Source organism: Schistocerca gregaria, chromosome 2 (assembly GCF_023897955.1).
Source record: "Schistocerca gregaria isolate iqSchGreg1 chromosome 2, iqSchGreg1.2, whole genome shotgun sequence".
NCBI classification, from domain to species: domain Eukaryota; kingdom Metazoa; phylum Arthropoda; class Insecta; order Orthoptera; family Acrididae; genus Schistocerca; species Schistocerca gregaria.
In genome coordinates, this window is record NC_064921.1 from 122,955,262 (window position 1) to 122,980,708 (window position 25,447).

General features: G+C 42.9%; 1 protein-coding gene and 1 pseudogene across 1 annotated transcript in view; one reads left to right on the plus strand and one right to left on the minus strand.

Moving 5' to 3' along the window:
• LOC126336487 (uncharacterized) overlaps positions 1–25,447 on the minus strand; it is a 237,498-nt gene that overhangs the window by 65,949 nt on the left and 146,102 nt on the right. Inside the window, exons 9-10 of the mRNA XM_050000230.1 lie at positions 19,954–20,103; positions 15,164–15,354 (exon numbers count right to left, since the gene is read on the minus strand). Of these exons, the coding sequence (XP_049856187.1) occupies positions 15,164–15,354; positions 19,954–20,103 (341 nt within the window). The remainder of the gene's footprint in view (positions 1–15,163; positions 15,355–19,953; positions 20,104–25,447) is intronic.
• On the plus strand, positions 1,715–1,831 carry LOC126337166 (5S ribosomal RNA; annotated as a pseudogene).

Genomic DNA, 25,447 nt, shown 5'->3' on the forward strand with positions numbered 1-25,447 from the left:
TATGTGATCCTCCCAACTTAAGTTATGCGTAACTGTAATCCCTAAGTATTTAGTTGAATGTGCAACCTTTAGATTTGTGTGATTTAGTACTCATGTGGATGTGGATGACTTCACACTTTTCATGATTTACAGTCAATTGCCTCTTTTTACACCATACAGACATCTTGCTAAATAATTTTGAAATTCATTTGGATCATCTGATGACATTACATGACGGTAAATGACAGCGTCATCTGCAATCAATGTAAGTGGACTGCCCGAATTGTCTCCTATATCGTTTATGTAGATCAAAGAGTAACACAGGGCCTGTGACACTTCCTTGGGGAACACCAGATATTTCTTTTTCACTCGATGACTTACTGTCAGTTACTTCCAACAGTGACCTTTCTGACAGGAAATCATGAATCCAGCACCACAACTGAGACAATAGTCCATAGGCACGCAATTTGATAAGAAGTCGCTTGTGAGGTACGGAGTCAGAAGCCGTTTGGATATAAAATCAGTTTGACATCCCTTGACACTAGCACTCATTACTTCACAATAACGAAGAACTAGTTATGTTTCTCAAAACGATATTTTCTGAATCCGTGTTGGCTGTTTCTCAATAAATCGTAAGCTCGAACACAGTATCGTAATGTTCGAGCACTGTATAAGTTCCAAAATCTTACTGCAAGTCGACGTTAGTGATATTGGTCTGTATTATAGCAGAATACTCCTGTTTCCTTTTGATATGAATTGTGCAGATTTACAGTCTGAAGGTACGGATCTTTCAACGAACCATTTGTTGTATACGACTGCTAAATATGGAGTTGTCATATCAGCATACCCTGAGGGGAATCTGGCTGGTATACAATCAGAACTGGAAATCCTTCCATTTATTAAAGGATTTAAGGCGCCTCGCTATAGCGAGGATATCTACTTCTAAATTACTATTGTTAGCAGCTGTTGTTGGGTCTAATGATGGAGTATTTAGTTCATCTTCTTTGTTGAAGGAATTTCAGAAAACCGTATTTAGTAACTCTGCTACAGTGGCGCTGTCATCAGTAACAACACTACAATTACCGTACAGCAAAGGTACTGATTGTGTCTTTTCGCTGGTGTACTTTATATACGACCAAAATCGCTTTGTATTTTCTACCAGATTTCGGGAGATTTTCGATATGAGAAACTGTTAAAAGCATCTGGCATTGAAGTTCGTGCTACTTTTCAAGTTTCTGTAAAACTTCGCCAGTCTTGAGGGTTTTGCTTTCCTTTAAATTTGACACATTTTTACATTGTTTTTGCAACAGTGTTCTGACTTGTTTAGTGTATCACGAGGGACAAGTAACATCTCCTGTTAATTTATTTCTTATATGGCTTTCAGTACTATTCCTTTGAATTTAAATGCTGGCCATTAAAACTGCGACACGAGGAAGAACAGTAATTAACGAAATATACTTATTGTGCATATAAAATACAGTAGGAAAAATACATGATTAAATTTTCAATGACTTCGTAAAATAAGGGTGCGAAAGTTAGTACACAGAGCTGCCTCCTCGAGCAGTAACGACAGTTACAGCCCGCCTGGGTTTGGATGACGGATACAGATATATCACTGCATGCTGCTCCAGTTATGTGCCAACCATCATGAAATGTAGCAGCTAGTGAGTGGTTGTGTGCCAGTCTCTGGTCAGTCTATGAGCAGGAGTTTCTAAAGCGGTAGGATGTCAGGACAGGCAATGGCCTTGCCGCAGTGGATACACCGGTTCCCGTGAGATCACCGAAGTTAAGCACTGTCGGGCGTGGTTGGCACTTGGATGGGTGACCATCGAGCCACCATGCGCTGTTGGCATTTTTCGGGGTGCACTCAGCCTCGTGATGCCAAGTGAGGAGCTACTCGACCGAACGGTAGCGCCTCTGGTCGAAGAAAACCATCATAACGACCGGGAGAGCGGTGCGCTGACCACATGCCTCTCCTATCGGCATCCTCAGCTGCGGATGACACGGTGGTCGGATGGTCCCGATGGGCCACTTGTGGCCTGAAGACGGAGTGCTGCTGCATGTCAGGACAGCAGAAGTGCAACGTGGCAGGCCTTCTGGCCTGTTCATACACTTGTTATGGGCCATCAAACCAGCCTATACTGCATTTCTAAAATCTAAATTTGCTTACATGTAAATTAACGTCTTTTTGTTACTATATCACACTGTCGTGCAAAGTAGGTAATCGGATGCTATGAAGCGGCATTTACATGACCGGGAGTAGGATGCATTCGTTTTGTTATTCTGCCCATTTCACGCAGGAGATGAATGGGGACTTTTAGGCTGTGTGGAGGCCAGCCGCTCACAATGGCAGCAGTGGGGAGATATGTGGTTACTGGGAATCGTAGATGGAGTCTCGGCCCCAGGATGGTGGCTTTCTCTTTCACGTCGGGTCTCAGGAGCGAGAGCTAGAGAAGCTATGTTTACCGTGGTTGGGGCAGTTTTCTCGAGAGTTTCGGGCAGGAACGAGCCAGCTCAGCGCCCCAGTTCCTCCTTTCGGAGGAAAGGTAGCCGAACTCCTTGGATAGCCGACAGAACGGCTCCAAATGTAACATCCCAACTATCACGTTCAATTGGCGCCCTTCACCATGAAGATTTCCGCTCAAAGTCCTGGAGAGGGTATGATAGGCTGCTCAACTGTTATTTCAGCACATGTCTGTAATCACCGCCGGTAATTTAAGGGAAGGAGTAGTAGTGGCACCTTGGTTGATGGAGTACAGTAATGGGAGTTTAGACTAATTGGTTGTAAGGCCTTAACTGGCGAAAGCCTTGATTATCAGTGTCGAGTGGTGAAGTTTTAGGCGCTTCAGTCTGTAACCACGCGACCGCTACAGTCGCAGATTCGAATCCTGCCTCGGGCATGGATGTGTGTATTGTCCTTACGTTAGTTAGGTTTAAGTAGTTCTAAGTTCTAGGTGACTGATGACCTCAGATTGTAAGGTGTCAGGCAAATCCAACACCTTCCATGAAAACCCTGACATGATAAGCAAAATCCAGTAGTATGTCACATAGCTCCGAATAAATCGTGATTTTAAATTAACCAAAGTAATACGAGTAACGAGTGAGCAAATGGAACACCACAGACTAACACAAGAATGCCTAAATGCATGTCATACCTTCCCACCGTGAGACAGACGCAGTTCCGAGGGGAGAAACGAGAAGGCGAGAGCAGAACCGTGTTAAGTTAGAAGGCCCTACGATAAGGGACGGACACCCACGTCGTCAGCTAACCGTTAGGACCACCCCCAGCCCATGTTAAAAGCTAGAGCTTTAGCGTGAGACTTTTTCGCGTCTCTTTTACGTCAGGACCACCCATCAGCCCATATTAAAAGCTAGAGCCCTCCATAAAAACAGTATAGATCTTACGATAACTCAAAAAGGGCCACCCCAGCCACATGTTTTGGCGTGAGACTTTTTCACGTCTCTCTCACGTCAGGACCACCCCTCAGCCCATGTTAAAAGATAGAGCCCTCCAGAAGAACAGCATAGATCTTATGATAACAATAAAAGGACCACACCAGCTGCAGGTTTTAGCGTGAGACTTTTTCGCGTCTCTGTTATGTTGCAAACTTTAAGAACATTGTCCCACCACGAAAAGTATAACGTTTCTCATTGGATAGAATTTTTGTAGGCGGAGCTTAAGGTTAACATTGAGACCCTGATTGGTCAGATGAAAAGACAGCCAGATAGTTTTTTTAAACCAACTTCGGTAAATTGTAGTAAGGAGAAGTTAGGAGGAGAGTTGCTTCCGAGACGGCGAGGTGAGCGGAGCTGTGCTGACCGCTGACCCCTGACGAACACCGACAAGGTAATGAACGCACGCGATGCCGCATAACAGCGCATAAAGCTTCACTCAGAACTGCAGAAGTCTCATCTGTTACAACCCCTTTTTGCGTAATACTAGTGTCGATCGTCAATTAAAGCTCATGGTGTTTACATTTGCACTTGCAGTAAAAATCTGAAACGCGATAATTTTTCTGTTACATAGTTATTGAAAAGCCACATCAGCCACTGTAATTTACGACAAGTTAGATAAGTAATTAAAGATAATTGATGATCACTGTAGACCATTTTGATAGTTTTCTCTTTTGTGAAACTTAATTTAAACCTAGATTATAGGTGTGATATGGCATAGGTCATCCTTCGATCCATTGTAGAACTTGGAAACTCATTCAGGGAATATTGGTTCACATTTTTGTTGAACGCAGTTGGTTTTTACCATCCTGTATTAAAACATCTCCTTTTATCAATAGTGCAATTTATAAACAATGTTTTGTGAGCAGAATAAAATTTCCAGTGGTAAACTTAACTGCTTTTTCGATGTTATTTTACCAGCTAACTAAAGTAGGGAAGCCTTCAACCCTTTCCACTAAATTTAGTTAGTATTAAGATTCTTTTACAGGGAGTGCAGTGGGGCTGACGCTGAGATCATTTAGTATTTGGTTATATCATCGCTAGTCTCACTGAACTCTTCTGAATTCTACTTGTCATGTGTGGTCTAGCGTATCCTTACCAGCAGCAGGTCCCAGGTTCAAACTAGTCAATTGCCTAAAAAACACGCTCAGAGCGTCGTTGCGCGAAAGTGGTAGGGAGACATGATATAGAACAAACAGACACCACGGAGATTGTTAGAGGATGTTGAGTCCCATAGTGCTCAGAGCCATTTGAACCTTTTTTTTTTTTGTGAAGTTCTAGCTCAGGAGAGTGGTCGCTCACAGGGCAAGGGGCGGAAGATAATTTTGAAGGGGGTTGCAGCAGTCGGTCACATACCTTGCCGCCCTTGCTGCAAAGTAATTTCATTTGCAGTTTCACCTGTCCGCTCACCTGGACGAACACATAGAGCCTATTCCCAAGCAGCGGCCTGCCACGAGAAGGAGAAGTCATCAGCATAGTAACTTGAGCCATATTGTCGACAATATACGCACCTTCGTCCTATAGATTTTCAGTTGATTTTTCGGCCCCCCAAAATTCTAACTGACGTTTTCGGTGCTGACATCTGTAGAACCACTTTGCCTCCTTAGGTGATAACGTGGTACTGTATCTAGTTACTTACTTGTTCATCGATATTATATAGTTCACCTGTTCTCTTTGTTCGAATCCTGCCTCGGGCGTGGATCTGTGTGGTGTCCTTGAGTTAGTTAGGTTTAATTGGTTCTAAGTTCTAGGTGACTGATGACCTCAAAAGTTAAGTCGCATAGTGCTCAGAGCCTTTTGAACCATTTTGTTCTCTTTGTGCCCTCTTCTCATAATAGAGAAGCACACTACAATCCTGGCAGCGTCGTTTGTACTAGGTTCTTGCCAATACCTCTATCAAATGAGGACTATTTACATGTTTGGTTTATGTAAATGTATATGATTGTTCGTTGTACAAATAAATGACCAATTTGTCCAACCACAGAAAATAAACGTAATTGCAAATATTTAGGATAGCATTTATCTATTAAACCCTCACATACACCAGACTCCTTTCCCATCATCACCTTTGGATGGGAACTTTGATCAATTAATTTAATGAATAAATTATATGAGAGGCTAACTCCCCATGTAGGATTTATATCAGGGCCACTATAAGATTGCGTTACATACTTTGCGTAGGTTCAATATAAACTCACTTTGGTGTGATTTGCATAACATTGTTGATTCTTCCCCATAACTTGTATATCAGTTAAGGGTCACACGATAGCAGACATGCTGCTAATTTCCACAGGAACCATGCAGTCTTGCGTTACCTTGTTGAAAGACTTCGAGTATAACTCACAGCTATTGGCTTTCATATGTCAGAAATGTAATACCTGTTGTTCAAACAGCTGTCTATGCGACACAGAAGTATGTGCACGTGTTGCGCACTTGTACCATTTTACCAAGCGAAGTCGCGCAGTGATTAACACAATGGATTTGCATTCGTGAGGACGACAGTTCATGTCCCCGTCACGCCAAACAGATCCACGTTTTGCGTAATTTCTCTAAATCGGTCAAGAAAAATGCCGAGATGGTTCACTTTTAACGGGCGTGGCCGATTTCCTTTCATGTTCTAAAGGTAGTACTGTCTTGTGCTTCATCTTTAATGACCCCATTATTGAAGGGACGTTAAACACTAATCTCACTTCGTTCCTTCCTTATCGTCATGCAGGGTGCTGAGCCGTATGACATGATGAATGCGATCTGGCAACATTTGTATCCCTTGTGCGGTCAACACATGGATTCATCCATCGTACTAACAATTTCGCTGTTGCCGGCATTTATAGATGTCCTGCTGCGCCGTTAACCATGTGCTGTTGGACTTTAATATGCCAGCCGCTTGGGTTTTCCTACAGTGTTGTGGACGTCTGAAAGCGTCCTGATCCGCCGATCTCTCATTGCTGCGGACGAGTTACGCCCCTGTCTCGGTGAGTGAGAAAGTTACGAGTATTTATCATGCAATATATGTGCTTAATTGAGTGCTATAAATTGCAAGAGACCTCGTTTCGATACCTTGCATCGTTGATGTGATGTGATGATTGTTATGACCACATGATTAGCTATGCGCTACCGTCCTTTGGATATAAAACCCAGTAACTTTGGAATGAAATAAGCTACGGTTATGCTCTCAATTTTAAATAAAATTTCGATATTTACATTTTACTGACTGGATCTAAAATGAACCGTGCATAACGTTTACGCATTGCATTTTTACCTCTGCAAAACCTTTAAAATATCACGCAATGATTTATTTAATTTGATGGATGTACTGTTTCTCTTGGGTGGACTGGGGTTAAAGAAATGTAAACTAAATATTACGATAAATTTTATAAATAATAGACAAGTACGCCAAGGAAGAAGAGATAGAACTACAATGGACATGTTATTCCAAGGACTCTTGCGCTTCTATGCATAAACTATCTTTCTTTTGTCTTTCTCTGATCTTATCTGCTTGTATTCGGACCTAAGAGGACGTTCTTGTTTAAAGCTCATCATGCTGTACCAGCTGATAATGTAGGTTGTACTTAAAACACGAAAAATATAATGGTTATTTTGTCGAAAGAATTTGTGTATGTGTTCAATCTATTGTGAGCCTATACCTGTATTGCCTTAAGTAGATATGGGCCTTAACAAAGAATTTTCATTGTTAGGCGCCATCTTAGAAAAATCTTTAACATTTTTCTTTTAGCTCATCTACGAGACGTGCCGTCGGTTAGGACAATTAACTTTATTTCACATCCCACGAGACCGGAGGCAGCTACTAATAATTTAACAATTTTATTTACAGATTTTCTTTATATAACGAGATAACATCCCAGGCAGAAAAGGTCTGGTCACAGGATTCCAGGCCCACTATAGGATCTCATTTGTAGATGCTACTCTTGTTATCTTATATTGGAGAACCAAGGCGAAACCACGATAAGTTACGTATTACAATAGTGTTCATCGAACAAAAAATGCCAAATGTGTGTGAAATCTTACGTGACTTAACTGCTAAGGTCATCAGTCCCTAAGCCTACACACTAATGAACCTACATTATCCTAAGGACAAACACACACACCCACGCCCGAGGGAGGACTCGAACCTCCGCCGGGACCAGCCGCAAAGACCACGACTGCAGCGCCTAAGACCGCTCGGCTAATCCCGCTCGGCGTTCATCGAACAGACTTGGCAAATATTCTCTGGTGCAATAAGCACACGACTTCTCACGAACCTGGAATAATAACCGTAGTGCTGGGAAATAAGCAAAGGACAATTAATTATCGACGAGTACGTAACTACCCTGAGAACTGAGCTAGTTACTGAGTGTTGATACACGTCGGGCCAAATGAAACAACGCATTACACTGTTATTAATATTCCTACATTAGCTATTTCACTTTTATGCTGAGCCATTGTATTAATGTGTGTTTCTTTTTTATATGAGTCACGGCTCAGATTTTATTTTATTACATTGTACCAATAGTCACAAAATAATAAAAACATTCTTTTATTACATTACACTTGGCGCTACATGGTGCACAGAGAGAAGAAATTCAGTCCTTTATCATGTGAAGATATCAGACTACGATGTCCAAAAATATTTTTTTTTCAGTTAATAGTTCTCTTAAAAACGGATGATAAGTATTTCATAACGTCAGGAAAGTCCGCATGCACAGAATTGGACGCGTCGCGGCCGACTGTGGTCGCATATAAAGCCCGATAACTTGAGAACGAAATGATGTACCGTTCTGCTCTGGATGTTAAGTAAAATTTCAATATCTTGTCTATATTTCATTCTTTGCAATGTATGAGCTAAACTCACCCATACGCAAAGTTTATGCAATTCGGTTTTACCTCTGCAAAGTCATTAAATTTCATGCAATGTTTTATTTAATATGATGCAGCGCAGTAAATATAACGGATAACGAGAAGAAATTAGTTCTTTATCAAGGAAGATATCAGACGGTAATGTCGAGTCTTGTTCCACAAGGAATCAAGGGTGGAGATGATGCTATGGGTGGCTGATATCCTCTTCCTACAGCACATATGCACACGTGGATTAATATGGTTCCTGAAACTTACTGGCAGATTAAAACTGTGTGCCGGAGCGAGACTCGAACTCGGGATCTTTGCCTTTCGCGGGCAGGTGCTCAACCAACTGAGCTACCCAAGCACGACTCACAGCTTTACTTCTGCCAGTACCTCGTCTCCTACCTTCCAAACTATGCAGAAGCTCTCCTGCGAACCTTGCAGAACTAGCACTTCTGAAAGAAAGGATATTGCGAAGACATGGCTTATCCACAGCCTGGGGGATGTTTCTAGAATGAAATTTTCACTCTACAGCGGAGTGTGCGCTGATATGAAACTTCCTGGCAGATTAAAACTGTGTGCCGGACCTAGACTCATTTTTGCAACAACGCTCTCTACCCTTAGCAGTAGTTACGTAACGTATAAGAAAGAGGTTAGGACCTCTTCGCTCTTTTCTATGAAGCCTGTCGTTACCCACACTTTGGATTTGGTATTTCGTTTTGATACTGATTGGATTATTTGGACTGGCTTCAACGAATTGAGCTTCTATGGTTGCTGGTTGAAAAAAATCAAATGGCTCTGAGCACTATGAGACTTAACATCCGTGGTCATCAGTCCCCTAGAACTTCGAACTACTTAAACCTAACTAACCTAAGGACATCCCACACAACCATGGCCGAGGCAGGATTCGAACCTGCGACCGTAGCGGTCACACGGTTCCAGACTGAAGCGCCTAGAACCGCACGGCCACAACGGTCGGCATGGTTATTGGTTTCGATTTCGCTCTTAGACAGAGTGGTATTTTCATTCCCACTCGACAGCTGTTCGTGAATTACACTTGTGACTGGTCACACTGAAACTGTTCTCGTAACGTTCTTGTTTGTGATTTATACTGGAGTATATCAAAGTATATTAAAGAAAAAATTGAAGCACTTACGTTCGTCGTCTTCTTCATTTCATTCCAAAAAAGTAATATTTTTCTTTGCCTAACAGTCGTGGCAACGTTCATTTCTCTCTATAGTAACTCTTCTTTTTCCGTATCATTTCTTTAGTACCTAATCTAATCTTAATTTACCTTTCCTGCATAACTTATATTCTACGAGGGCGTGCTGAAAAGTGCCTCCGAATTTTTTGTGTGAAAATTCTTTTAGCTTTTTAAATAAAACAAACGTTGCTAACGTTCATGCCTACATTTTTATTTCTCAACATAGCCACCCTGTCGTCGAAAACATTGCTCTCAAACAGAGACCAGTTATTTGGCACCTACACTGTAGAATGTCTGACTTTGTTGACGGATCAACAACCGCACCTCTACTTGCACCGCTTCACCACTATCAAAGTGAAGTCCTCAAAGGTGCTCTTTAAATCTTGGGAACAGATCAAAATCGGAGTGGGGCAAAGTCGGGGCAGTATGGAGATCGAATTTTCAATGAAATGAATACTCCTGGCTGTATACAGGCGTTGATATAAGTCAACGGGGACAGCTGAAAATGTGTGCCCCAACCGGGAGTCGAACCTGGGATCCCCTGCTTACATGGCAGACGCTCTATCCATCTGAGCCACCGAGGACACAGAGGATGGCGCTACTGCAGGGATTTATCTCTGGCACGCCTCCCGCGAACCCCACATTCTCAACGTATTGTCCCGCACTACATTCGTAGTGCCCCGCCCATTATACTCATTACTCGCGGCTTTACTGTCGATTCCCGTACGAGTCCTGGCACTGTTTGTGCATCCGCAGAGAAGAAGAAGATGGTGAAATGGCCGGTGAGCATTAACTATCAATGCCCGTATGCAGCCAGGGGTATTCATTTCATTGCGATTTCATTCTAACAACCCGCATGGTCACCGATGGTATCTGTGCTTTCGGACATGTCCGAAATAACGGATACCATCTTCATATACATATATAATATGGACACAGATCAACGACAGTGAAATGAAGGCGTCGGATTGTTGGAGATGTCGGAGCGCACGTGTGTGCTCTGATACTGTCATCCTGAGGAAGAACGTGATCCATATGTGGACGAACTATTGGAATTCGACGATCGACTATACAGCATGCTGTTTCTCGCACACAGACATAATTACGTTTCACACCGTCATCTCAAAGAGTTTTCAGATAAAAATTCGGAGTCCTTACTTTTCAGCACGCCCTCGTACCATTCCCCTTGTTCCTCTGTATCCTCGCCACCTCCTCCATCACTTCCCTCACGTCAATTGCTGAAACAAGCCATAGCCTATTGAACTGTAAATTATTACTGTTCTTTCACTCTTTACAACTGTAACCACTACTTCATTGAGAGCAATTATTACTGTTTTAATTTTTCGTATCGTTATTGGATCTAAACTGTACTATATTACTCTTCACTGATAAGTCAGTTTAATGGGTTCCTGCAAAATGTTCAGTCAACAGCTTCAGGAAGCTTATGCCACCGCAGAATAGGTCGTTCGTGGAGTTCATACAAGTCGACGTTTCAATTACAGGGTGACAATTATTGAACTATATGAAATAAAATCGTCATAACTTCTGAACGGTTTCCTTTAGGGAAGTCACACTGCAGCGTTCTCTGCGGGGCATGATGAAAATTAGTATGGTTTGGTTTAGAGAAGCCGGCCGCGGTGGTCTAGCGGTTCTAGGCGCGCAGTCCGGAATCGCGTGACTGCTACGGTCGCAGGTTCGAATCCTGCCTCGGGCATGGATGTGTGTGATGTCCTTAGGTTAGTTAGGTTTAAGTAGTTCTAAGTTCTAGGGGACTGATTACCATAGATGTTAAGTCCCATAGTGCTCAGAGCCATTTGAACCATTTTTTTGGTTTAGAGACGAAGTCCACTGTCATTTGGATGGGTTCATCAATACGCAAAATTTGCATATTTCGTGGACTGAGAATTTGCATTCTGAGATCGAGAAGTCTCTTCAACCTGACTGTGTGGTGTGCAATGTCAAGTCAAGGAATAATCGGTGCGACATTCTTTTATGGCGCGGTACGTGAACGTTTTGGAACATAATTTCGTCCCTATTATCCAGAGCGACTCTAATTTCGACAAGATGTGGTTCATGCAAGACGGAGCTCGACCCCATCGAAGCAAGAGAGTGTTTGATGTCCTGGAGTAGCACTTTGCGGACCGCGTTCTGGCTCTGGGCTACCCAGAGGCCACTGGTACAGGCCTCGATTGGCCACCATACTCTCCGGATATGAACACATGCGACTCCGTTTTGTGGGGCTGTATTAAAGACAAGGTGTACAGCAATAACCTCAAAACCATTGCTGAGCTGAAAACAGCCATTCAGCAGGTCATCGATAGCGTCGAGCGCGCGGGATTAGCCGAGTGGTCTTAGGCGCTGCAGTCATGGACTGTGCGACTGGTCCCGGCGGAGGTTCGAGTCCTCCTTCGGGCATGGGTGTGTGTGTGTTTGTCCTTAGGATAATTTAGGTTAAGTAGTGTGTAAGCTTAGGGACTGATGACCTTAGCAGTTAAGTCCCATAAGATTTCACACACATTTGAACATTTTTTGATAACGTCGATGTTCCGACGTTTCAGCGGGTCATACAGAATTTCGCTGTTCGTCGCCAGTGATGGCAAGCACATCGAAAATGTTGTAAGAGGTCCATAATTAGAGAACTTGTTGCTAGCGCACTCGAGCTGATGTAATTTCGATGTACTGCTCACGCGCTGCCTGCGATATGTAATCTAGAAGAGAATCTGAGACCAAAGAGCAGTATTGACTGCAGTAAGAACTGTGTGTCAGTAGCAGTATGTTGTTGCTAGCGAGCAGTCGTGTCTGGTGTATCGTGTTGGCTGTGCCGGTCGTGTGCAGCGATGGCAGAGCCTGAGCGTTGTAGGATAAGGTAAAAGCAGCCTCGCGCATATGTAGTATTGTTACATCAAGTCACATGTAAATGTTTAAAAAAAATCTGTTAATAATAATCTTTCTCATAAAAAGTAACTTTTGACATTAATCTCAATTTAAACAATTCAATAATTTCTCCAATCCTTGGCCATCCCGGTTATTGAAAAGAAAAATCAGTTCTTCCCTTTTATATAAGACAAATCTATCGGCCAGCATTGCACTTAGCTGCGCCAGGAAAAATTTCTTATAGGAGCAGATATATACGCGTCATCCGGCGACCTAATTAAGGTAAGATTTTTCAGCTTATTCAGAATGATGTATCAGGGCCATGACGCAGCATTGCTGACGTCCAAAATTTACCAGGTTAACTTGACTGTCAATTATTGAAAGGTTATAGGTTTGTCACATTGTATTATATTTTCACTGTTGGGTAGTTACGCTAAATGAGAGTATTATTCATATATTTTATTTTGTGGCCAGTTTACAGTGTCATAACCTAAATCCGAGTATATTAAGGATACATTCGTTCCTCTAGATTTTTATGTTCTGATGGTGGACTCTTGCATTATCTTGCTGGTATATGTCATTCTATGCACTGATCACGAATGGTATGACGGGAGTGTTTAACATACTTGCCACATACTGGCGAGCACTGAGCTGTCAAATAAACAGATCCAACATCTAGGGAATAGTCATAGGAAAAACAATGTGCATCTATGGTTTCCAGGATTTTTCTCCAATAATTTAAGATCATCTCATCTAATGAGCTAACACACTAAATTTGCTATAGGACGGATAGTTAAAAGATGGAGCTGCGGCCAGAGAAAGTTGGTATGGCTAATCTGTGAAAGCCAGAAGAACAAGACCTTCCACTAACTTTCATATGACAGCGTGGAAACTGATCCACTCCACCATTCTCCACATCCACAATCTTAATCTAACTCACTCTCACATTTGCCTGGTTATCTGCTGCTCTGTGGTTCTGTCACTCACTATGACTCCTCAAACTACTGGCATTCTCCCATCTATAAATATTCTGAAAATTACCGTTCGTCCATACCCGAATCACTCATATGCACATATCTCACAAATTAGACTCAAAAATGCCATTGTTGCCCCAATAGCTTCCATTCCTAGTATGCTGCAATAATGATATCAGCACATCGAGCATAGAGCAACCACGCTGCCACAGTAACATCAGTTTTCAAGAAGACAGCTGTGACTAAATGTACTTCTAATGTCAGCAATCACAACAAATGTTTGGTAATTTTAAAACTCATATAAATATTTTATCCTTTTAGTTATTTTGAATTTGTAATTATGTAGTGCAAATCATTATATGAACGATGTACTACAAGTAATGCAACACTTTTTTTCCTGAAAGCAGGTCGTTTTTTTCAGGATTCCAATGCATCATGTTATTCCCCACTCTTTTGGCTACACATCCATTCAGTACGACAGCTTTACTAGGAAGGCCTATACACCTGCGTGGTACCACTCTACTGGCCGACGTCTTGTTGCATCAAAGACCTCCCTGCCATCCACGTACTGTGGAGTGCATCCTCCATTGAGCCAAACGTCTGGAAGTCGGAACATGTTGTGGGGAGAACGAGGTAGAGTCCAATGAAGTTTTGTGAGCTCGTCTCGGGTGTACAGACTTGCGTGAGTCCTTGCGTTATCATGGAGAAGGGGAAGTTCGTTTGCATATTTGTGAGATTGAACACGCTTAAATAGTTTCTTCCATTTCCTGGGGGTAGCACAATACACTTCAGAGTTGATCGTTGCATCATGAGGGAGGACATCAAACAGAGTAACCCCTTCAGAGTCCCAGAGGACATCACCATGACTTTACAGGCTGAGGATGTGACTTTGAACTTTTTCTTCTGAGGAAAGATGTTACTACACCACTCCATGAATTGCCGTTCTGTTTCCAGTTCGAGGTGATGAAGCCATGTTTCATTGGCAGTGATGTTCGGAGAAGCGTGTCTCTGTCAGGCTGCTAGGAACCCAGTGGGCAAACACTTTTGAGTTCCCCTACAGGTGGACGTCAGTATCAACAGAGACGCCCAGTTAAGCTGTTAGGTATTTGACTGTGATCCGTTGAAATAAAAATGATCGTCTGCCATTGTTGGCCGGGAGGCCCCATGCGGGGAAGTTCGGCCGCCGTATTGCAAATCGTTTTTAGTTGACGCCACTTCGGCGACTTGCGAGTCAATGATGATGATGACGAACACGCAACACCCAGTCACCACGAGTCAGATAAAATCCCTGACCCCGCCGGGAGTCGAACCCAGGACCCCGTGCGCGAGAAGCGAGAATGCTACCGCAAGACCACGAGCTGTTGATCATCTCTGCCCGCAAGTTCCAACACTGCAGTAGTCACAACTGTGTGCATACGACTGGCACACGGGAGATCGGACAGGTTTACGTGACACCTCGCCCAACGACTCGCCATGCTTTTGTTCACTGCCAGGTCTCAGTAGACATTCTGCAAGCGTCTATGAATATATGCTACGCTCTGGTCTTTCACGGAAGAAACTGAATAACAGCTCTCTGCTTGAAATGCACTTCTGTTACAGACGCCGTTTGGAAGGCTACGTTTAGCGCCGCCACCAATCGGAACTTCATGAAAGTATAGAGGCTGGGGCGAGAGTGTTCCACAATGTCACACAACAAATTCCGCAATTTTTAAACCGAAACTGGCAGAGGAGAAGTACGTGTTGCATTAAGTATTGACTGCCCCGCGAACTTTAAAACATTTTTGGAGGAAGAGCCGAAAGCAAACTGGGTTGTGGGTTGAAAGCAGCGGTAGTGGTGACTCACCCCGCCTTGCGGCGCCAGCGGCCTGCGAGCCCTGCGGTGACGGCGAGGCCCAGAGCGCCCAGAAGCGAGGCGCAGATGCCGACCAGCGAGAGCGTCTCCAGCGGCCCGGCGTGGTCGCCCCACTGCAGGTCGGCGTCCGTCACCAGCTGCCCGATGTGCGTCAGGTGCCGGCAGCGGCACACGTCCGTCGTCTGCCACGGAAAACAACACAGGCAAAATCCAGAGATTGAAAGCACTTCTGAAGAAAGAAACTACACTAAAGCGCCAAAGGAACTGGTACAGGTGTGCGTATTCAAGTACAGAGATATGTAAACAGGCCGAATACGGCGCTGCGGTCGGCAACGCCCATATAGACAACAAGTGTTTGGTGCAGTTGTTAGATCGGTTACTACTGCTACAATGGCAGTTTATCAAGATTTAAGTGAGTTTGAACGTGGTGCTATAGTCGGCGCACTAGCGATGAGACACAGTATCTTCGAGGTAGCGATGAAGTCGGGATTTTCCAGTACGACCATTCCCCGAGTGTACTGTGAATATCAGAAATCCGGTAAAACATCAAATCTCCGACATTGCTGCGGCCGGAAAAAGATACTGCAAGAACGGGACCAACGACGACTGAAAAGAATCGTTCAACGTTACAGAAGACTGCTGCAGATTTCTATGCTGGGCCATCTACAAGTGTCAGCGTTCGAACCATTCAACGAAACTGGTTTTCGGAGCTGAAGACCCACTCGTGTACCCTTGATGACTGCACGACACAAAGCTTTACACCTCACCTGGTCCCGTCAACAACGACATTGGACTGTTCATCACGGGAAACATGCTGACTGGTTGGACGAGTCTAGTTTCATATTGGATCGAGTGGATGGACGTGTGGAGGTATGGAGATATCCTCCAGAATCCATGGACCCTGCGTTTCAGCAGGCGGCTCTTCAAGATGGTAAAGGCACTGTAATAGTGTGACGTCTGTGTAGTTGGAGTGATAGGGGGCCCCTGATGTATCTAGATACGACTCTGACAGGTGACACGTATGTAAGCATCCTGTCTGATCACCTGCATCCGTTCATGTCCATTATGCATTTCACCGGATTTTGGCAATTCCAGCAGGACGATCCGACACCCTACACATCCACATTTGCTATAAAGTGGCTCCAGCAGCACTCGTCTGAGTTTAAACACTTCCGCCTGCCACCGAACTCCCCAGACATGGCCGGCCGGGTTGGCCGAACGGTTCTAGGCGCTACAGTCTGAAACCGCGCGACCGCTACGGCCGCAGGTTCGAATCCTGCCTCGGGCATGGATGTGGGTTATGTCCTCAGGTTGGTTAGGTTTAAGTAGTTCTAAGTTCTAGGAGACTGATTACCTTAGAAGTTAAGTCCCATAGTCTTCAGAGCCATTTGAACCATTTTTCCCTAGACATAAACATTATTGAACATATCTAGAATGCCTTGCAACGAGCTGTTCCGAAGAGATCTCCACCCCCAGGTACTCTTACGGATTTATGGAGAGCCCTGCAGGATTCCTGGTGTCAGTTCCCTCCAGCACTGCTTCAGGCATTAGTCGAGACCATACCACGTCGTGTTGCGGCTCTTCTGCGTGCTCTCGGGGGCCCTACACGATATAAGGAAGGTGTACCAGTTTCTTTGGCTCTTCAGTGCAACTTGTGAGTAGAAGGAGTTGTCAAACAAAAAGTCTACATCTTGTTTTCCTACATTAGCAAATCTTATCCACAAGGAAGGAAGCTAAATATTATTATGCACTCACGTTTTGCCCCATTCTGCACCGCTACACAATTACAGTAGTCAATAATGAATGCTGTTTTAATTCAAACTGTTACATTTAAAACTGTTACTATGATCTTCAAGTTTGATTGGTACTTGACAAAAATAACGAAAGAGAATAATTTTATTGTTGGACTGTTGTTAGTATGACCAAACTCTTAAAAAAGATATTGTACTCCAAATATTATTTCCGCAATATGTTTCTGTGCACTCAGTACTTCGTGTATGACTGTGAAACTGTCCCTGTATGGTAATTAACGGAAACACGCAGAGTAAGATAATTATGATTTGCTTTCACCACCAGAACCAGCAGTCTCCCACATAGCAAATGTCAATAAACATAAGGATTTATAAAGTTATATATTACTAACTGCAAATAGACTCACTCTGCTTGGTCTTTATTTTCATTTTTTTTCTGACAACATTTCGGATCTAGAACACTCAGGTTCATTGCAAAAATGAGCACTCAAAGAAATCATACTAATGTTAGTATTTCACGCTTAAAAGTACTCTCGAATAATCAAAACTACTCTTAAGTACTCTTAAATACGCTTGGGTATACAACAATATGTTTGATACATTTTCCAGTGACAGCGTGTATGTATTTGTTAAACTCTCAAGTGAGATTTTTACGGGAATATTTCACTTGCCAAACTGTAATCTCTATTACTTCTGCTTTGCACTTCTCGTACTCTAATGTTTAGTTCATCTGTTTACGACCGTTGTCTTTCATGAATTTCACACATTCTAATTCTACTTCAGTCATTGCAACTCTACTTAGTTCATTGCACAATCTAGCTTATTCAGCAGTTTATCTATTTCTCCTTTGCTGAGTGTCTCACTCGATCCTCTTCTCTATTTTCATCTCGATTTTCAACTATTAAATTTTCTTTCAGTATCTCCATTCGCTTCGGTTGCTACATTAAAAGTATTTGTTGCACCTCATCGGTTTCATTTCTTTTCTATTCTTTCTGTTTCCTTCTTTTTAGTTCTCCACTGACAAGTTTTCCTTGTCTTTTATGGTACTGCGTCCTGTTGAGTGTTAATATTAATCTGGTAAAATTCCACTTAATACAATGTTCACAAACATAAGACATTTCACTTGCAGTTAAATTTATTTCAGTTTCTATAGTTTTCACTTGTTCCCTAATCCAAAAGCATACGGACACTAGCGTCTCACCACTGCCAGTGTATTCCCTTCTGAGATGGAATGTATCTAAGTGGACAACGGACCACTCTAGAACATCTTGAACATGCTCTACCATTATAGAATATTCTCGATTGCTCCGGAAAATTCTAGAACATTCTGAAACATTCTCCATCATTCTAGAACATTCTAGAAGGAGCATTCCGGCCAGTCTCACCGACTTTGGCACTCAGTTCCTAGCTGCTTACAAGACTTCCTGTAAGACGTCCATTTCCTTTTGCGACACTCACATCTTCGAAACCAACCCCTACAGTTCTAAACCGAAACTTTCTTCATGATGGGCGATGGAGGGCTGCCACATCATATAACCCGACGGAGCTACAGGTGTGGGTTGCAGAGTTAACGTGGCATACATTAACAAACCACACTTCACATTTACTGTGTATATTGATGTGGTCGCTAACAAAAGTTCGTATAGGCATGTACACACAGAAATCTGGAACAACAGGTTTTACATCTTTCATTCCATCGTGCTCTGTTATTAGTAATGGTAATGTTTTCTGTGCTGAATTAACTGTATGTTCGACCACTTACAGAAAAGTATCCAAAATTTTAGAGGAACTTTCATTTATTTATATTTCTGTTCATGCAGTTATTTTCAGAGATGTTACAGGAATTAAACTGTATTTTTGTTTTAAGTGATCAATTTTCATATTATTTTCTGAGGCATCTTCAGCGGTCTACAATGTTACTAAACGCATTTTGTTTCTGTATATGGTTACTATGTCATAGCAGCAGTTCTAGGATAACTTACTACATTATATGTATTGAAAGGATTAAGACTGGGAACTTTTTATGTCTGTATTGGCTGCATGCCAAGTACTTCGATATTCAGTATACTAGTTTTTGTGATTACTATATTGCCTGTAAGTAGTTTTCCACCCAGATTTCATGAGTATCCACTTCTGTATGGCTGAGAATGTCACAACGATCTGTCAGATCTACAACATCCTTCGCTGTTAGTATGGATTGTGCACTTGCATGGAAGTTACTGGTACTATTAATCTATGAACACAGTTGCAAAAATCTTTCAGTGTTATAGATACTTCTTGAATCAGTCTGATGTCTGATTCTTTTCTTAGTTCATCACTTGCTACTACATTTTTTTTTTCAGAACACATAGCTGTCCTTTCCACAGCAGTAATTGATTAATGCAGGTTCTCAGTCATTTTAATAGATCTGTTGCTACATAATTGAGCATGTGGGCAGAACACAAGATAGAACTTTTTCTTACGAATGTTACCTATATTCCTGTAACAACTAAGGTGATGTCGTTATTGCCAGAAAAAGATTCGTTTTGAAATCTTGTCAGAAAAAGTTTGTTTAAATGACGAAATAACTGTTGACAGTTGTAACAAGAAGTCTCTTTTTTTGTCACTATCGAATGTCGATATTTTTTCGTTGTCCTTAATATCGTCGGTACGATGTTTCAAATTTTCCGTATCGATATCGAAACATCGACGTTTCTATTCACAACTACGGAATGTGTTAATTCCGATATCATCACATACCTGTACTGTCAACCAACCTTTCCACAATAAATTCTTTTTATACATGCTGATCGTAGTAATTTCAAACAAAGTTTCAGTCAACGAACAAATAAAAACTTTTATTTTTTGCTTTTGCCTTTGTATCTTTGCCGTCAAAAATTAGTTTGAAGAGCATGGCAGGAATTGTCTCAAATCGAAATTTTTGTTACACATATGTAAACTGTCTAGAATGTTCCTGTGAATCTTTTGAACGTTAAAAACACCCATATGGCGAAGCCACGTAGTGTGCAAGACGCCATAATGTGCACATACCTGACCCCGATGTTGCAGCTTACAGATGCTGAAGTCCCAGGTCTTGGTTGTCAAGTCCCAAACGCCGCATCGACGGCGCACACCAACTACTGAAGGCCTGAGGAAGATGTCCACGTGGTTGATGGATAGCGAAGAGTTCAAAGCTGCCACCTACAAGCACAGCATGTCACTTCATGAACGCCTAGCTCAAGAGACAAAGTGAACGTGAATTGCATTGATTATTCTGGAGGAGCTGCTTGGACAACGGGTGCTACTTTATTTGTCAAATAATGAAGCAGTTATGTTACAAGAACCAGAATATCTCTTGAGAAATTAGAGTTCCATACAAAAATGAATATTATGAGGGACAGAAGTAAGGAAAATTGAGAGTGGCTGTTACAAATATAGGCCATCCTTACTTCAATGAACTGCGGCACTTTCCAGTTAACTGACGCACTCTTTCAGCAGCTACGATGAAACAGGTTTGGGGTTGTGGCAGCTCAGGTCTCGTGCACCTCACGCCTCGTGAACTGGCATCTTATATTGTCCCCCAGAAATGGTCTATTAGCCTTAAATCTAAAATGAGCTGTGTACTAAGCCATAAATACACTAAGAAAAGAAGTTGCACCACGAAGGAATTATCCGAATGGGACAGAAACTGATAGATACGATGCACATGTACAGAGAAACAAATGATTACAGTTTCAGAAAACTTGGATGATTTATTCAAGAGAAAGTGATTCACAAATTGAGCAAGTTAGTAATGAATTGCTGCACCTTTGGCTCTTATGCAAGCAGTTATTCGGCCTAGCGTTGATCGACTGGCTCGATGTACATATTCGTGAGGGATATTGGTCCGAATTCTGTCCAACTGGCGAGTTAGGTTGTCAGAATTCCAAGCAGGATGGAAGGTCCTGCTCACAATGCTCAAAAGTTCTCCGTTGGGTAGGGATCGGACGGCCTTTCTGGCCAAGGTAGCGTTTTGGCAAGCAAGTAGAAAAGCAGCAGAAACTTTCGCCGTGTGCGGGCGGGCATTATCTTCCTGGAATCGAAGCCCAGCATAGCTTGCCATGAAGGGCACCAAAGCGGGGCATAGAATGTTGTCGACGTCACGCTGTGATGTAAGGGTGTCGCACATGACAACCAAAAAGGTCCTCAAATGAACAGAAATGGTACCACTGGCCATCACTCCTGGTTGTTGGACCATATGGGCGACAGTGAGGTCTCCAGACACGTCTACGCTGGTCAACGGCGCTCAATTCGAAGACGTGTCTGAAGATGCCTAGAACAGTGCTGGGATATCGGCTTCAGCGTCGCCCGCTGTAACACCCGACAACCAGGAGTGAGGCTGTAGGGTGTCATTTCTTGTCGTAGCAGAACCCCCTTGGTTGCCATCCGCGCCACCCTTACAGCACAGCGGAACGTCGAGATATTCTACGCTCCGTTCTGTTGCCCTTCATGCCAAGCCATCCTGGTCTTACATTTCTTCAAGATAGTACCCGTCCGCTCACGGCGACAGTTTCTGCTGCTTATATTCGTGCTTGCCTTGGCCAGCAAGGTCGCCGAATCTCTCCCCAACCAATTCGGGATTTTGATAATCTAAAGCGTCAATTGGAAAGAATCTGGTACGACATTCCTGAGGACGACATCCAAGAACTCTGTCAATCAGTTCCAAGCCGAATAAGTGCTTGCGTTATTGACTTGCTCAGCTTGTGAAGCTCTTTCTCTTGAATAAAACACCCAATTTTTCTGAAACCTTAATCGTTTGTTCGTCAGTACACATACATCACATCTACCGATTTCCGTCCCATTCCAGTAATTCCTTCGTGGTGTGTCTTTCTTTATGTCTTAGAGTGTATTTTAGTATGGCAAAAGAAACAAAAGTAGTCACGTCGTAGTTTGAGTCAGCGAAAGCCCGAATATTTTTACTATAAAATACGCAGCCGCAGTCTTCTAAATTCGTCAGTGGAGTTTGTATTAACCCTAGACAGTGGCCAGCCGGCACCAAAAGTCAACTGTAGGCTAATTTTAATTGTTTCTAGGTGAAGTTACTGTATCTAAAGAGGTTAACTCATCAGACGCATTACAAATTAGATACAAGGTGCTGCAGTCATGGACTGTGCGGCTGCTCACGGCGGAGGTTCGAGTCCTCCCTCTAGCATGGGTGTGTGTTTGTCCTTAGGATAATTTAGGTTAAGTAGTGTGTAAGCTTAGGGACTGATGACCTTAGCAGTTAAGTCCCATAAGATTTCACACACAAACTACAACTACTACTACTACTGCAAATTAGATTTAGAGTGCGACCAGAAGCTGAATGAATAAATAAAAAAAAGAAACAGCAAAACACAATTGTGATCATCGAAATTGCAACCCCATGAACGATAGCAAGAAGCGAAATTTTCATATTCGTAGACAGTGGTCGAAGGAAGACAATTAAATCTGTAAGTGATCTGGGATCACACAAATTTAGTACAAGGATCTGCCACCTGTCGCATCAACGTCAGCTGTAAGCCACTTTACATCGCGTCGAACTAGGCTAGGAAGGCAGATACGGGTATGTAACTGCATGCTGCTTCAACTGTAGTTCATCCTCATTGTGACTGGACAGTGGTGGCGTTCCAGGCTCTCGGCACCCCATGGCCAGACGTTTCCAGTGGCTGCAAGATCTGGAGAACGTGCTGGCCAAACTCCTCTGTACCCACGTAACTCAGAACATCTTTGGCAACATGCAGTCTTGCCGTATCTTGCTGGAAGTAACGTCACTGGGTCCACGAAGATAGCACGCAGCCGCCGGCCTTAACAAGACAGATATGTAACACTCGCTGTCCAGATAATAGGCTATTGGAATCGAAAGTGATGGTTTACGGAAGGTAATACTGTTGGTCCATAGGTGATGAGGGTCTGTACCCAGTGACATCCTACACCATCACGCCACAAACATGATTGTATGACAATAAGGTATACAAACTTGCAACGTTCATTATCCTTAGTATCTCTTCACACGGAGGTGGCGGTCGTGATGCTAAAACCGAGATGGGACTGAGGGATAGAGAAACAATTAAAATCGCTCAAAAGAGGAAAGGCCGCTGGTCCTGATGGGATACCAGTTCGATTTTACACAGAGTACGCGAAGGAACTTGCCCCCCTTCTTGCAGCGGTGTACCGTAGGTCTCTAGAAGAGCGAAGAGTTCGAAAGGATTGCAAAAGGGCACAGGTCATCCCCGTTTTCAAGAAGGGACGTCGAACAGATGTGCAGAACTATAGACCTATATCTCTAACGTCGATCAGTTGTAGAATTTTGGAACACGTATTATGTTCGAGTATAATGTCTTTTCTGGAGACTAGAAATCTACTCTGTAGGAATCAGCATGGGTTTCGAAAAAGACGGTCGTGTGAAACCCAGCTCGCACTATTCGTCCACGAGACTCAGAGGGCCTTAGACACGGGTTCACAGGTAGATGCCGTGTTTCTTGACTACCGCAAGGCGTTTGACACAGTTCTCCACAGTCGTTTAATGAACAAAGTAAGAGCATACTGACTATCAGATCAATTGTGTGATTGGATTGAGGAGTTCCTAGATAACAGAACGCAGCATGTCATTCTCAATGGAGAGAAGTCTTCCGAAGTAAGAGTGATTTCAGGTGTGCCGCAGGGGAGTGTGATAGGACCGTTGCTATTCACAATACACATAAATGACCTGGTGGATGACATCGGAAGTTCACTGAGGCTTTTTGCAGATGATGCTGTGGTGTATCGAGAGGTTGAAACAATGGAAAATTGTACTGAAATGCAGGAGGATCTGCAGCGAATTGACGCATGGTGCAAGGAATGGCAATTGAATCTCAATGTAGACAAGTATAATGTGATGCGAATACATAGAAAGATAGGTCCCTTATCATTTAGCTACAAAATAGCAGGTCAGCAACTGGAATCAGTTAATTCCATAATTTAATATGGATGATCTGGTATGTATCTCAAAACACAAAACAGCATTTGAGACATCATGCCTCATAAACTGGCCGGGAGATACAGATACAGTTTACATAGTGCAGAGAACAAACAAATCCCAGAATTTAAATCTTAAAGAATGGTAATAGCACTGAAATTTCAGGGTGCTTTTATACCAACGAAATGCAGAAGAGCTCAGAACCAAATGTGTTTCTCATAGACCGTGTCATAAGACGTCGAGGGAATACAGGCCTAGGTCAATGGCTAGGTGTTCCCGAGACACAAAACAGCTAGATTGACGCCGATGATTTGCTACGTAATGGATTGCACAGAACACAACCGACACAATAGCATAACATGCGTAGCAGAAGACGCATTTTACGAGGCGGTGGTATTCTCGACAAATTACCCATCGAATTGCATATTCCGGGGTATAATTACTGTGGATCTGATACATAGCTTCAAAAACGTTTGGATCGTGGTGAAAAGGGAATTAACCTACTTGACAAGGCGTGTTTGGAACATGACATTGCATAGGCAAATCATAAAGATCTTCTAGGACGTCACGCTGCAGATCGAACAGATCGAATTTTAGCGGATAAAGCCAAAGCAATGTGTGCAAGAAAGAATATTGGTATAGGACGGCATTGCTGCATTTGTAGTTGATAAAACCATGCATGGTAAAATTAAGTTGGGCTTATTGGTGATGAATTTCAAGAAAGTTATGAATGCTGCTCGTCATGCACTCAAGAAGAAGAAGACAATGATTAAGAAGAAGAAAAGATGTTTAAAACACTGTACGCTGACAGTGATGTATGCAGGTAAAGACGCCCTGAAGCATAAAGACCCGTTAAAGCACCCATGGTTCTGCTAATACCCAAGACATCGGGTGGAATTGTCCGCCTCCTCATTCCTGCCCTCGCAGGTCTCTCAGCGATGGGTTCACTGGCTGGTGGTGCTGCGGCTATTGGCAGAACAGTGATGAACGCACAGACCTCCGAGGAGCACCTAGAGGAAGCAAGAAGATATAACTGCATCATGGAAGCAGGAGTCATCAGAAACAGTACAAGTCACAATATACATAAATGACCTGGTGGATGACATCGGAAGTTCACTGAGGCTTTTTGCAGATGATGCTGTGGTGTATCGAGAGGTTGCAACAATGAAAAATTGTACTGAAATGCAGGAGGATCTGCAGCGAATTGACGCATGGTGCAGGGAATGGCAACTGAATCTCAATGTAGACAAGTGTAATGTGCTGCGAATACATAGAAAGATAGATCCCTTATCATTTAGCTACAAAATAGCAGGTCAGCAACTGGAATCAGTTAATTCCATAAATTATCTGTGAGTAGACATTGGGAGTGATTTAAAATGGAATGATCATATAAAGTTGATCGTCGGTAAAGCAGATGCCAGACTGAGATTCATTGGAAGAATCCTAAGGAAATGCAATCCGACAACAAAGGAAGTAGGTTACAGTACGCTTGTTCGCCCACTGCTTGAATACTGCTCAACAGTGTGGGATCCGTACCAGATACGGTTGATAGAAGAGATAGAGAAGATC